This window comes from Notothenia rossii, assembly GCF_949606895.1.
Source record: "Notothenia rossii genome assembly, chromosome: 1".
NCBI classification, from domain to species: Eukaryota; Metazoa; Chordata; class Actinopteri; order Perciformes; family Nototheniidae; genus Notothenia; species Notothenia rossii.
The window spans coordinates 48,004,680-48,018,300 of record NC_136912.1 but is presented as its reverse complement, the minus strand read 5'-3'; the positions used below and the strand labels follow the sequence as shown (position 1 = coordinate 48,018,300).

Genomic DNA, 13,621 nt, shown 5'->3' with positions numbered 1-13,621 from the left:
CTTCCATAAGTAGTTTATAAAACTGCCAGTTTTGTACTTAGTACTTCTTAGACTACTTGCAAACATAATATGAAGTACTTTTACTGTGTACTTTTTCAGTAATTTGAGTTTCAAAGTCCCCCCCAGAGAACAAGATTGAGCATTTTCGTCTAACTTTGGTGTGGGATAAAAATAATTTCTTCCATAAGTAGTTTATAAAACTGCCAGTTTTGTACTTAGTACTTCTTAGACTACTTGCAAACATAATATGAAGTACTTTTACTGTGTACTTTTCAGTAATTTGAGTTTCAAAGTCCCCCCCAGAGAACAAGAATGAGCATTTTTGTCTAACTTTGGTGTGGGATAAAAAGCATTTCTTCCATAAGTAGTTTATGAAACTGCCAGTTTTGTACTTAGTACTTCTTAGAGTACTTGCAAACATAATATGAAGTACTTTTACCGTGTACTTTTTCAGTAATTTGTGTTTCAAAGCCCCCCCCAGAGAACAAGAATGAGCATTTTTGTCTAACTTTGGTGTGGGATAAAAAGCATTTCTTCCATAAGTAGTTTATGAAACTGCCAGTTTTGTACTTAGTACTTCTTAGACTACTTGCACAAATAATTTGAAGTACTTTTACTGTGTACTTTTCAGTAATTTGAGTTTCAAAGTCCCCCCCAGAGAACAAGAATGAGCATTTTTGTCTAACTTTGGTGTGGGATAAAAAGCATTTCTTCCATAAGTAGTTTATGAAACGGCCAGTTTTGTACTTAGTACTTCTTAGACTACTTGCAAACATAATATGAAGTACTTTTACTGTGTACTTTTCAGTAATTTGAGTTTCAAAGTCCCCCCCAGAGAACAAGAATGAGCATTTTTGTCTAACTTTGGTGTGGGATAAAAAGCATTTCTTCCATAAGTAGTTTATGAAACTGCCAGTTTTGTACTTAGTACTTCTTAGACTACTTGCAAACATAATATGAAGTACTTTTACTGTGTACTTTTTCAGTAATTTGAGTTTCAAAGTCCCCCCCAGAGAACAAGATTGAGCATTTTCGTCTAACTTTGGTGTGGGATAAAAAGCATTTCTTCCATAAGTAGTTTATGAAACTGCCAGTTTTGTACTTAGTACTTCTTAGACTACTTGCAAACATAATATGAAGTACTTTTACTGTGTACTTTTCAGTAATTTGAGTTTCAAAGTCCCCCCCAGAGAACAAGAATGAGCATTTTTGTCTAACTTTGGTGTGGGATAAAAAGCATTTCTTCCATAAGTAGTTTATAAAACTGCCAGTTTTGTACTTAGTACTTCTTAGACTACTTGCAAACATAATATGAATTACTTTTACTGTGTACTTTTTCAGTAATTTGAGTTTCAAAGTCCCCCCCAGAGAACAAGATTGAGCATTTTCGTCTAACTTTGGTGTGGGATAAAAAGCATTTCTTCCATAAGTAGTTTATGAAACTGCCAGTTTTGTACTTAGTACTTCTTAGAGTACTTGCAAACATAATATGAAGTACTTTTACTGTGTACTTTTCAGGATTTGAGTTTCAAAGTCCTCCCCAGAGAACAAGAATGAGCATTTTTGTCTAACTTTGGTGTGGGATAAAAAGCATTTCTTCCATAAGTAGTTTATAAAACTGCCAGTTTTGTACTTAGTACTTCTTAGACTACTTGCAAACATAATATGAAGTACTTTTACTGTGTACTTTTTCAGTAATTTGAGTTTCAAAGTCCCCCCCAGAGAACAAGATTGAGCATTTTCGTCTAACTTTGGTGTGGGATAAAAAGCATTTCTTCCATAAGTAGTTTATGAAACTGCCAGTTTTGTACTTAGTACTTCTTAGACTACTTGCAAACATAATATGAAGTACTTTTACTGTGTACTTTTCAGTAATTTGAGTTTCAAAGTCCCCCCCAGAGAACAAGAATGAGCATTTTTGTCTAACTTTGGTGTGGGATAAAAAGCATTTCTTCCATAAGTAGTTTATAAAACTGCCAGTTTTGTACTTAGTACTTCTTAGACTACTTGCAAACATAATATGAAGTACTTTTACGGTGTACTTTTTCAGTAATTTGAGTTTCAAAGTCCCCCCCAGAGAACAAGATTGAGCATTTTCGTCTAACTTTGGTGTGGGATAAAAATAATTTCTTCCATAAGTAGTTTATGAAACTGCCAGTTTTGTACTTAGTACTTCTTAGACTACTTGCACAAATAATTTGAAGTACTTTTACTGTGTACTTTTCAGTAATTTGAGTTTCAAAGTCCCCCCCAGAGAACAAGAATGAGCATTTTTGTCTAACTTTGGTGTGGGATAAAAAGCCTTTCTTCCATAAGTAGTTTATGAAACTGCCAGTTTTGTACTTAGTACTTCTTAGAGTACTTGCAAACATAATATGAAGTACTTTTACTGTGTACTTTTTCAGTAATTTGAGTTTCAAAGCCCCCCCCAGAGAACAAGAATGAGCATTTTTGTCTAACTTTGGTGTGGGATAAAAAGCATTTCTTCCATAAGTAGTTTATGAAACTGCCAGTTTTGTACTTAGTACTTCTTAGACTACTTGCAAACATAATATGAAAATGAAAATGAAAATGAAAGCTTATCAACTGAAACACTGTCATTCAGTGATTGTGTATGTATGAAAAAAACAGGCAAACAGATTTTTCCCCCTTTTTCTTTATTCTTCTGCCCTAGTTGCAGAGAAAGCAATTCCAATTGCTTGCCCTGGCTTCTTGGAGTTGGTCCTGATTCATCCCCAGGCACTGCTCATGGAACCATCTTTCACAGGTGTCACACTGTATCTGTAAAATGAAATGAGTGACCATCAAATCTGATACATCTTGTCATCGGAAATGATGAAGTAATGAAGTGCAATAGAGAATAATTTGGGCAAAATTAGATTCATGTCAACTTTATTACATGTAGCTATATTCTGTAGCATACTCGCCTCAAACACCAGTTTCATATCTGAAAATAACTATATTATGTCTCCATTTTCAGTTTTTCAAATACAAATGTTTTTGAGGTAGTTATAGCTAGAAGATTTATAGTTCTGGGAAAACCCCATGTTGCATCACTATAATGTAGTTACCTTTTGGTATTCTTAATTGGTCAGTTATGTATTGCATATGACCTGCTTCTCCCTGCTTCCCATATTTTGATAGTGACTTACAGGATGTTGGTGTGTGAAAGAGGACAACAGCAGATAACACAACAAACGTCTTTCCAAGTGGTCCGTTTTCCATTAGGAGTGTTGCCTCAAGGTATAACTTGGTTTCCAGGCCTGATCTGGTGGACATGTACCGTCAGTCTCCCAGCGGCGTAGAGTGAGGTGGAGGAACCGCGGGGTGCGTTAATTCAGTGCCCCATATTGCTATTTTCCAAGCTATTGTAGCTTTGTCATATTTGTCAACGCTGCATTGAGGCTATTGTCATCATGTGGGTGGACTTAGGCTCAAACCTGGGGTGAAGTTACACTTTAATTGAATATGTTGCTATTAGACATGATTAGAATTGTCAGTATCCCTATTCCACTGCTCATCACATTTTATATTCTCTCTGTTCATTATATGTGTAAACAATGTATATGCATTACCATTTATCTGAGAGAAGTTGTCTTGACTGTTTTTTTAGTAAATCAATTTATATTGGTTCCAGTCATTTTGAATAGAGTTAATGTGTGTGGGCTGCAGCTGGGGCGATGCACGAGGTTGCCGTAAAAAAATTATTCAGCATGCGCTGAAAAGTAGAAATCGAAGCATGGCCCTGCGGCGTTTTCGCTGGACCGCCTGATCTGGATAGACCCAGTGACTCAACAGTTTTGTAAATACATCTAATATCATAAATTGAATTTGATTAGAATATGATGAAGCACTATTATAACTACACTACGACAAACACTCACCCAATCTGTAGTGGGAGGCCCAGATCCTGGGGGCTTTGAGGCAGAGCACATTGCACAGTTGTTCTCCATGTTAAACACTGCAGGAAAGAAAATATGTTATTTAGACATACTGTATATGTATACAGTTAACAGTTTATTGGCAGCAGAAGTGCAGTCAAATTCTATGCAGCTGTTCAGCTGTAAATTATAGCTTATGAACTCTAAATGGATCATGAATGGGATCATCAACACAGGTTTAATATGTTTTTAAGGATGGATGTTTTAAAAAGAAGACTATGTACACAGTGTGAACAGAACAACATATAAGCAGACATACATAAACAATCCGTAATATTCTAAACATTACTAGGCAATGACCTGTATGCAACAAATTTAAAAATGCAGCAATTTATATTGGTCACTGTTTCACTCTAAGCCCTGTTTTGTGTTCCATATTTCACCCATGCCTCCTGCCGCTCTGCCTGTAAGCTTCTGTTTTTTTTCAATAAACCACCTATAAACTGTTCCTGGATGCCTGGTACAATCGGTATTCGTTTCCTCTTCCCTGCTCTCCTGACACAAACCGTGACAGTTTAAGTGTCAGTATTTACATTCCTTATTGCAGCAGGAAAAAAAGTTATTCTTCAACTGTTAATGTCTCAATGGAGTGTGTGTGAGAGAAATATAAGTTATGGGTTCAACTGAGATATGTATGGAATATTTGGTTTGGGCCCTGTGCTTAAAATCAATGATGCTGTCGGCTATAAATGCAGTAGTGTGTGGACTCAAAGGCAATTTTACAGGCTGTAGTTATTGTAGATTTGTTTGATTGCATTGGATTAATAGAAGTTCATCATTTCCATAACAACTAACTAAGAACCATAACGTAAAGCAGGACAAATGACTTACAAACCTGAACCATTGAGTATTGAAAGTGCAAACTTTCTCCTCTCACAAGCCATCTCCTTTTTGGATGTCCCAAAGGACATAACTGGTAATGCAGGAAAGGCCTCCATCACTGCTCTTGCCATCTACACACCAACACACAGAATCACACTTGTCATCTGCGCTACATTGTTTTTGCCAGTAAAATTCCAAAATTGAATTGATATTTCAATAAAAATGATCAAACTATTAATAACTAATAGTTGTAATGAGGTAATTAACACAACTTGAAGAATGTACATGACAAACTACATGGGCTGTGTCAACAACCAGCCCTCTCATCAGTTTTACACAATTCCCCTAAAAAATAAACTGAAAATTGATAATTCAGAAACTAATGACTTATTTTTTAACATCATTGACTATTTTATACTTTAAACTTGTATAATAATCAAGACACTGAAATAAATATAAGAATATGTAGCAGAAGCATAAATATTACATATAGTAGTTAAAGTAAAAAACTACGTTACCATGGTAACAATGACCCCACAGCTACTGCCATCACGTTGAACTGGATGGTGCATGGTTGCTCCTCTCCATTTGACAGTCCCCCAGTCCTCCTTGCCATAGCAGGTCCTCCTCATCTTGAAGTATTCCCTTTGTAAAACACATTGTGGAATAGTCTCTAATGTAACTCCCAACAGACACATGTAGAATAAAAATCTTTAAATATTGTGTAAAATAAAAACACTCCATCCGAACAGTATGGACACTGGAAAATATTGTAGGTTACCTTGCTTACTGAGCTACTTCATTTACAATTGTGTACACAGATACTAAGGGCGGGATAAGGAAATATCATTTAAAAAACAGCTGAGACCACCAAGCACAAAATAAATGCTTCAGTGGTGTGGGTTTGGGAACTTCTGTTAACATACTTGTACATGTTTACTTAAACACAAAGCACTAAATATAATTCTAAGATCACTTTATATCTAATTTGCTGACTTACCGTACTCTTTTCGCAGCATTTTCCGAGTCTGCTTTCTCTTTGGAATTTGCCGCTGGATCCACCAAAAATACTGATGTTATGGCGGGAAATAAGTACTAAAAAAAAAAGTGATGTTATTTCAAAACAGCATCAAACATATATACATATTTAAATGAAAGGGATTTCTGAATGAAAACAATCACTAACCAGCAACTTCCAGTGTGTTCTTTCAATATTTACAAAGGCGATCACGGCTTGATAATCATTAAAGTTGATCTATAACAGCAATAAAAATACTTTTTTTTAAGTTTTCCTAGGAATATGATGCCTTATTTTATTAAAAATAAATCATGGTGTTTCAATTTGTATATTAAATTACAAAATAGAAAACCCAAAGTACTATAACACAAAATGTACACATGCAAGTAAGCCATTTCACAGCCAAATTTTGTCTCTACAAGGTGTGGATAGGTAAAAGGCATGAAAATACACATTACCTTTGGCAAGCCGTGCCGACTGAGCTCGGTTCGTTGTCCAAAAAGTATCATACCTGCTGTGTAATGATTGAGTATGTAAATTGTGTTTCCAGTGTTGAACTGGCTGGCATACAGATGGAATAGGCCCTCAATAACCTAAATCCGATAATTGAGATGAAGACAGAAAAAAAATACAGCGGATTAAACACTAATAAAATATATAATACAATTACATACTAAACTTTTTTTTTTTTACTGTGGGTAATATTGTTTTAACCACAAAATACCTCGCCTGTTAGCCACTGGTGAGGTCTCAGAGTGCGTAGCTCACTGTGGTGGATCAATAAATTGTTCCCTCTAATATGGGAGGGGAGCACAGCAACTACAACTTCAGTGTCCTTCCTTTTCCACATTGATGTCAGCTGCAGAAACAAATTAACAACTGTTTAAGTAAAAAAAAATCAGTCTTACTATATTTATGATAAATTATACAAAACTCTACATAATTAATATTCAGAAAAAAGGGAAATTTTAAGTTTAAACATATTAACTGTAAAATCGTATATTCTAAAACAGACATATTAAGTTATGACCAGTAAACAAAGTGATTCAGAATACATTCAAACATTTATATGTAATACTGTGTAATGCTGCAGGTTCTTATTGGCTGCATTGACAACACCATCAACTACGAATGTTGTGAGATCTGCCTTCCATACACATACTTTGACAGTTTCAGACAGTTCAACTGACAACGTCTTGACTTGGTGCATGCTTCTTCCTGCTGATGAATCCAGATTCACATTTTCACTTGAAAACAGCAGGGGTGGTGCATCTTCCACTACACTGACACTGGACAAGTCAGTTCCTTCTGTATCACACTGTACACATAAAGGCAGAATGGCATCTACTGTAAGTACAATGTCAGTATATTAAAAATGATGCAGTCTAATTGTAGTATCATCCCTGGATTAATGTTAATAATCTAAAAAATACGTTATTCCTAAAATATATTTATTTTTTTATCCACAGTACAGGTTTTATAATGCTTTGTTAAGAAAATTGACCTGTGATGTCACATGTTCTGGAGAGGGCTTCTGTTCATGTGCATCAGTGATGACTGATGTTGACTGGTGGGGGGACTTGAGCTGTGAACAATGTAATACAGATAATTCCATGAAATACAAACATCACCCCATTATAAAACATGTACATGAGCTATTTCACTATTTGTCCATGTTCCTCAGAATGAGATGGGAGGGATAGCATGTCATGGGAAAAACAAAAGTTGGAGACAAGAAATGTTACAAATGGAAAAGTTACAAGATACATCAACAAAATGTCATAAGATCATCATGAGATCTTCTTAAAGAAGAACTCTAATTCTTTGTTCTTTCTAGTAGAATGAAAAAAGCCATTCTGTCATCCTTTACAATTGAAGGACATTTAAAAATAAATGCAGCAAAATGTTAGGCACTAACCTGAGATGGTGTGTGCTGTGGAAAGCTGTCTCTGTGTTTTTCCTGTGCCTCTTTGAGGTTGGACGTGGACAGAGATGGGTTGAGAATCTTCTTCATAACCTGATAATCCCAAATGTACTTGACGTCAACATTTTATATTATCTGTATTATATAAACACATAGCATCACTTTTAAAAAATGGTGATCAATGAAGTAACCTTTCCTTTACCTTCTTTGCTTTAGATTCCTTGAAATCAAAAGGCTTTGTGATTGGTGTAACATATACACCTCTCCTCCTCTGTTTCCTCTGTTTCCACCGTTCCACATCTACCCTGTGGGTCTTAATTATAATAAACAGAGAGCAATAGGTGTAGTTACTATAAATGGAAGACAATATTTCCACAACATTTTCAATTGCATTCTGTATAAATTGGCACAGATTAGTGGATATGTAGCAAAACTAGACAACTATGTGATGGCAATTTCATCACCTATGGTTAGTTGATGTTTTCAATAATATATTTGGTGCTTAAACCTGAGGTTATGTCTTAGTCCTGCAAGTGATTCTGACCTGTAATGGGATGTAATTTGCATTAACAAAAAGTTATTTTAATATGTTCAGTCCATGCATATAATTGTAAAAATGGATAACATATTAAAGGTATGTAAACGAAACAAACATAACAGATGCTTTTTCATTGTTACATTTTAACAACAGATCAGTTCTGGGAGTCAATCAGCTACAACTAATTTAAAGTAATTCTGCTATGCAAAGAAATTAATATATACTTTCACATCAGCTACTATGTTACACGTATGTAGTGTCAATTTCTGCAAAAACATGTTCAAAGTGACATAACTGAAAATATAAAACTTTGATCAAAGTTATTAGTTTGATCACATTATGATCCCTCAAACAAGGACAGCGATGACAGAGAAAGGCAATTACAATAAGTAAAGACTTTGCCAAAATATCATACCTTGTTCTTTGTCTTCAGAGAGTCTTGGTATTCTCTCAACAGTGCGTTGTGCATGACCTTGTATGTGTGCACAAAGTCATCCAGTCTTGTGAGCCTCTTCTGCTGAAAGCGAATCTTTTTAAGATCCCACTGGCTCTTCTCCATAATCCCCTGGGTCATGTTGTCTTTAGTGTAGTTCTGTTAGATAACAGGTCTTTGGTGAATTATTGTGCCTACAACTGTATGGATATCAGCCATGTCATAAAGTTGTGGTTAGCTGTAATTATGTTTTTTTGTTCAAGTTTACCTGTGTTGATTTCTGGGCAACTCTCTTGAACCTCTTTGACAGCTTTTCATAAAAGGGACCTCTTCCATGACGTCCAAGGTCACCTGCCATAGAAGCATCTAACTTTAATAATAGGAAAAACAAGCTTAAAATTATACATACATGAAGAAGAGGAAGTTAACTAACCCACTAGTAGTCTTGACCACAGAGCAGCCTGAGGCAGAAAGTACTTGAGCAGCTTGGGGATAAAGTTTGGGCAAAAGTACTCATTTGGCTCTCCAACTTTATCCAATGATGCCAGCTGGATGACATCCTTAAAGTGGTAGTCAAACGGTGTTGGGCCCAAATCATTCTGTAAGACACATAATCACGTTCATGTAATTGTTTTGTATTTTGGTGCATTTTTGAGTACTAAACCAGATGTTACTTACAATATTATAATTCTTTGGTCCATGTAATTGTGTATTTTGTATTTTCATGGACTGCAGTTATAATAAATTAATATCTGCTGAACATTTCTACAAAGGAAAAAAGTCCATGCAGCTTATACCTATTTAGGCATAACTCACAAAAGGGAAATACTCAAAGCACCCAGAAAAACACATAAACATTAGGTCTGCAAATAACAATTATTTTCATTGTCAATTAATTTGTCGATAATTTTCTTGATTAATCGATTAGTTGTTTGGTCTATAAAATCTCAGAAAATCAGTGTTTCCCAAAGTCCAACATGACGGTACTCAAATGTCTTGTTTTGTCCACAACTCAAAGATATTCAATTTACTGTCATAAAGGAGTAAATATAGCATAAAATATTCACATTTAAGAAGCTGGAATCAGAGAATATTTACTTTTAGACAATATTTACTTTTTCTTAAGAAATTACTCAAACAGATTTTTGAAATAGTTGGCGATTAATTTAATAGTTGACAACTAATCCATTATACAATTTTATTTTACAATTCTACAAAGGATTACCTACCACAAAGTCTTCCTCAGCAATGCCTGAGTCATCAATGACTGGCTGGGCAACTGCTGTCAAAAGCGTCTGAAGGTCTTTAAAATGTTTCTCAACATTTTCCCCACTGCATGGACTTGCCAGCAGCACGGTGGCACTAACTACTAATTGATCCAGTTCTTTTAGAGTAGTGGCCTGGGTCATCAGCCCGAAGACATGCATGCACAGACGATAGTGTTTCGCGGCACTGTCAGGAAAAATTTACAGAATTAATATTATTACAATGCCACTATACTCTAAACTAAAATATAACTAAATCATATTCAGTTGAAGAAATCACTCACTGTTTTTTGCAGAGGTCCTTTGCGTTTTTCATGACATGGCTCAGGCATCTATGTAAGATAGTAAGTGCAAGTGCATGCTCCTTTCCTTGTCCCGTCACAATGTGATAATATTGTGATAGTAGTTCATTGAGACTAAGGCCACATAGATTATGAGCCATTGCCTGCATCAAAACTACAGAGCCATCACAAAGGAACATAACTGGTCTTCTGCGTATTTTTGGCCCATGTTGTTTGACACAGTCTGTGATGAAAGAACCAAGAAAGTATGTTATCGATGCTGTGGTGTGTTCACAGGTAACATATGTGGCAACAGGGACAGGGGAGCATCCTTTTACTGGATTTCTGACCACAAGTTCATAGATGTAAAAAGGTGTGCTCTCCCCTTTTGCCTTTTTAACAATGCTACCTGTGGCATCTAGGTAGACAATGTCCTCCTTCGATCTGTCATGGAATAACCTAATTGTTCTCTTAGACCAAAGCATGACACCTTTTGGCTGCAGGATTACCTTCTGAATCCACTGGTCATCTTTGTCTTGAACATCCTCAGACATAAGTTGCAGACTCACCATCTCATTTTCGTGCCTCCTCTGCTTTTCCCTTTCACCCCAAGATATACTCTTTAAGACTCCAGTTGTCGGCACCTCATCTCTGCAACCAGATTGCAGAACAGTCTCCTCCAACTTGTTCAAGCTTTGTAAATGTACACTTCTTGGGAGTTTAGAGCTAAGAGTGTCTGCTATCAGCTGCCTTTCTTCAGCTCTAATTGGCCTCCTTCTCAGCTGTTGAAGGCTGTGCCGCACCTTGCTCCCCTGGAAGCATTTACTTGAATTTACTTGAACCTGACAGTCATCAAAACGGCAGTACCCAGTGCAGGTAAACAGTGGCTTTTTTGTCATAGAGCCTATCATTTTCACACTGTGCCTCTTGAAACCAAAACTACAGTATGGATGGACACTTCGGATACCTTTTGCAATCACATTTGTCCAATGCAAACTTTTGAACTGCCGTTTTTGTTGGGTCTTTCTGAGTTTTCTCCATTCCTTGTGTGGAAGGAAAAAAAAACAGGGTTGCTCAGGCAATTTGTGGGTGAAGTATTTCTGCTTGTCTTCGTCCTTTGTAGATGATGTGGTACTGCTACTACTGCAGGCACTGCTGGTTTTCTGCAAACACAAGTTGTAAGAAAGGTAGATTAGAAGCTGGTATGCATGAATATGCATTCAAGTATATCCAATTGCCAAATCCAAACTTGAACTGCATATTGCAAATTTCATCATACAATGTAAGGATAAGAAGATGTTTTTTTTCTGTAAAAGGACATCCCTCAGAAATAGCAAATGTCATTCACAATACTCCCAAAATAGTTGTTGTTAAAAAATATAAATGTTTAACACATTTGAAAGCTGGGAATCTAACTATTTAGATGTAAAAATGAATAGCTATTTAACTTTTTAAGAATTCATTCTAACCCACTTAAACAGACGTACTTCCAAAGCTTTTTTTTAAATAATCTAAGTTTACCTCTTGGCTGTCATCCACAGATGATGATTCATTGTCATTTGGTGATGAAAGACTGTTATCTGTGTCTTGGCGGACTTCCAGCAGGGGCTCACAGCTTGCTGAGTCTGAGTTTGTGTCATTTTTGGATTTTTCAGGGCTCACATCTGGCATGTCTTCAGGATTGAGTCCACAGCTGGCTGAGTCCAACTCAGTTCCATCTTGTGGCACCACAATCGACGTGTCTGGTTTGTCGACTTCCGCTTGCACACTGCCCTGTATTCCCACACCCCATAAGCAAAACAGGTTAAGAGTAATAGATAATGCTGATATCATAGTATGAGCATTGAATATTTTCTTCAATTATAATCATAGTACATTTCATACATTTTTAAGGAGATTAAAAAATATTACGAAAGCAAACAAAATTCAAAATAATGGAATAAACATAAAAAAAATATATATTTTATGATTACCTGTTGATGTTGAAGGTAGGCATTTTTAATTCTAATCCTATTACTTGGGATGTTCGTGATTCCTAAGTCCTTGCAGACAATTCCCCAGAAACTCTCTTCTGGATACGTGCTTTTTTCTGCCAGGGGCCCTTTTGTCTTGTCTTGCAGCCTCTGGATGCATGACAGAATGTCAGTTGCACGCTTTACCAATTTTCTGGACTATTCAAACAAGGAGGAAAACGGTAAATTGTTTGTTTTATTTAAAGATTTGTCTAAGCTATCAATACATGTGCAAAAAGAAGTAATACTTACCCTCCCAAAAGTTGAAAAAGTAAAGGATCTGTAAAGAAAAAAAATACTCAAAGTTACAAAAATGATACATATCATGATGTATAAAGATCAAGAATACTGTAGAAAAGATATAAAGATCTCGAGCGCAATTATTTTCTGTTTACATATGACTACACTGAACATTGGCCTCAAACACTTGACTCACTACATTGTAGGCCTATGTAGTCATGTATACATGTTATATATTTTGAATAACAACAAAGTATACAATGCAATCATATAATACAATACTAAAACACAATATATGAATTAAAAATATATATATATTTATATAATTCAGTAACTGAATTTTAATTCCTATAAGTAACCAGTAACATGTTCAGTTTTTCACGTTTATAACCGAATGTCATGAAAATAGGTTTATAATTAAGCGAGTTACAGTCGACTTTGTAGAGAAGTCTGCATCTCTGGATTTCTTCAATAACAGAAGTTGAGCTCTCCAATGGCGGACACGAAGATTAACGTCAAATCGCTAACGCGGTATCTATGATTATATATATATCATGGATGCTATCATGGATGTATATTAACAATACTTTTTTATTATACATCCATAGGGTCTTATTATACAACCATGATATCTTTGTACATGATATTGATTAATGGCTGCAACCGTTTTCGGTACTCGGGACTGCAGTAACTGAACTGCGTGCGCGCGTCTGCGGTCCGTGTGCTAATACAGCTATCCTCGCACTGCAGAAACAAAAAATTATGATAGTTCGACTTTTTTAAAAATGTATCCCAAGCAAGACATAATAGTTTAGCAAACCATATCGGTTGATACTTGTCGCTGTTCATGGCCGATGTAGGCATCCGCACCACGTTAAGGTAACCTAGAAACTAGCCAAAACTAACTAGCCTTTTCACGTCTTATAAAAACATATGGGCCAAATCTATGTCTATATATAGCACAAGACAAAACATAACACACCATAAATAACATAGCCAAACAATTGGATTCACTATGAAATAGCTTAAGTAACTTCTTTTCAATTTATAGAAGTTGCTATTTCCAAAGTAAAGAAAGCCTATACAAATGATATATGCTAGTCCGTTAACTTTGGTAGGGAAAAATATACTTACCCTTGACGATGGG

General features: G+C 35.8%; 1 protein-coding gene and 2 long non-coding RNA genes across 3 annotated transcripts; all 3 read right to left on the bottom strand.

The window, feature by feature from the left end:
* Positions 1-2,638: 2,638 nt before the first annotated feature.
* Positions 2,639-9,083, bottom strand: LOC307023261 (uncharacterized protein). Its single transcript, XM_079656427.1, has 14 exons — positions 8,945-9,083; positions 8,659-8,835; positions 7,908-8,018; positions 7,700-7,798; positions 7,286-7,366; positions 6,944-7,099; positions 6,506-6,640; positions 6,240-6,374; positions 5,950-6,018; positions 5,764-5,858; positions 5,282-5,408; positions 4,777-4,894; positions 3,885-3,961; positions 2,639-2,781 (listed from the first exon to the last, which is right to left on the bottom strand). The coding sequence occupies exons 1-14, from the start codon at positions 9,032-9,034 to the stop codon at positions 2,671-2,673; spliced, it is 1,581 nt and encodes a 526-aa protein (XP_079512553.1). The 5' UTR covers positions 9,035-9,083; the 3' UTR covers positions 2,639-2,670.
* A 52-nt stretch (positions 9,084-9,135) lies between these two features.
* On the bottom strand, positions 9,136-10,974 carry LOC307023288. Its single transcript, XR_013803648.1, has 3 exons — positions 10,226-10,974; positions 9,906-10,128; positions 9,136-9,275 (listed from the first exon to the last, which is right to left on the bottom strand). It is a non-coding gene; the product is annotated as an uncharacterized lncRNA (long non-coding RNA).
* A 114-nt stretch (positions 10,975-11,088) lies between these two features.
* Positions 11,089-12,504, bottom strand: LOC307012881. The gene is made up of 3 exons (XR_013800756.1): positions 12,196-12,504; positions 11,744-11,995; positions 11,089-11,385 (listed from the first exon to the last, which is right to left on the bottom strand). It is a non-coding gene; the product is annotated as an uncharacterized lncRNA (long non-coding RNA).
* Positions 12,505-13,621: the final 1,117 nt, after the last annotated feature.

Excerpts from the sequence above, each read along its gene's own strand:
- LOC307023261 (XM_079656427.1), bottom strand. The coding sequence starts at position 9,034 with ATGGCAGGTGACCTTGGACGTCATGGAAGAGGTCCCTTTTATGAAAAG. Across the intron at positions 8,836-8,944 it reads TTGCCCAGAAATCAACACAG|AACTACACTAAAGACAACAT; the intron begins GTAAACTTGAAC and ends GTTATCTAACAG. Across the intron at positions 7,799-7,907 it reads AGGAATCTAAAGCAAAGAAG|GTTATGAAGAAGATTCTCAA; the intron begins GTAAAGGAAAGG and ends TGGGATTATCAG.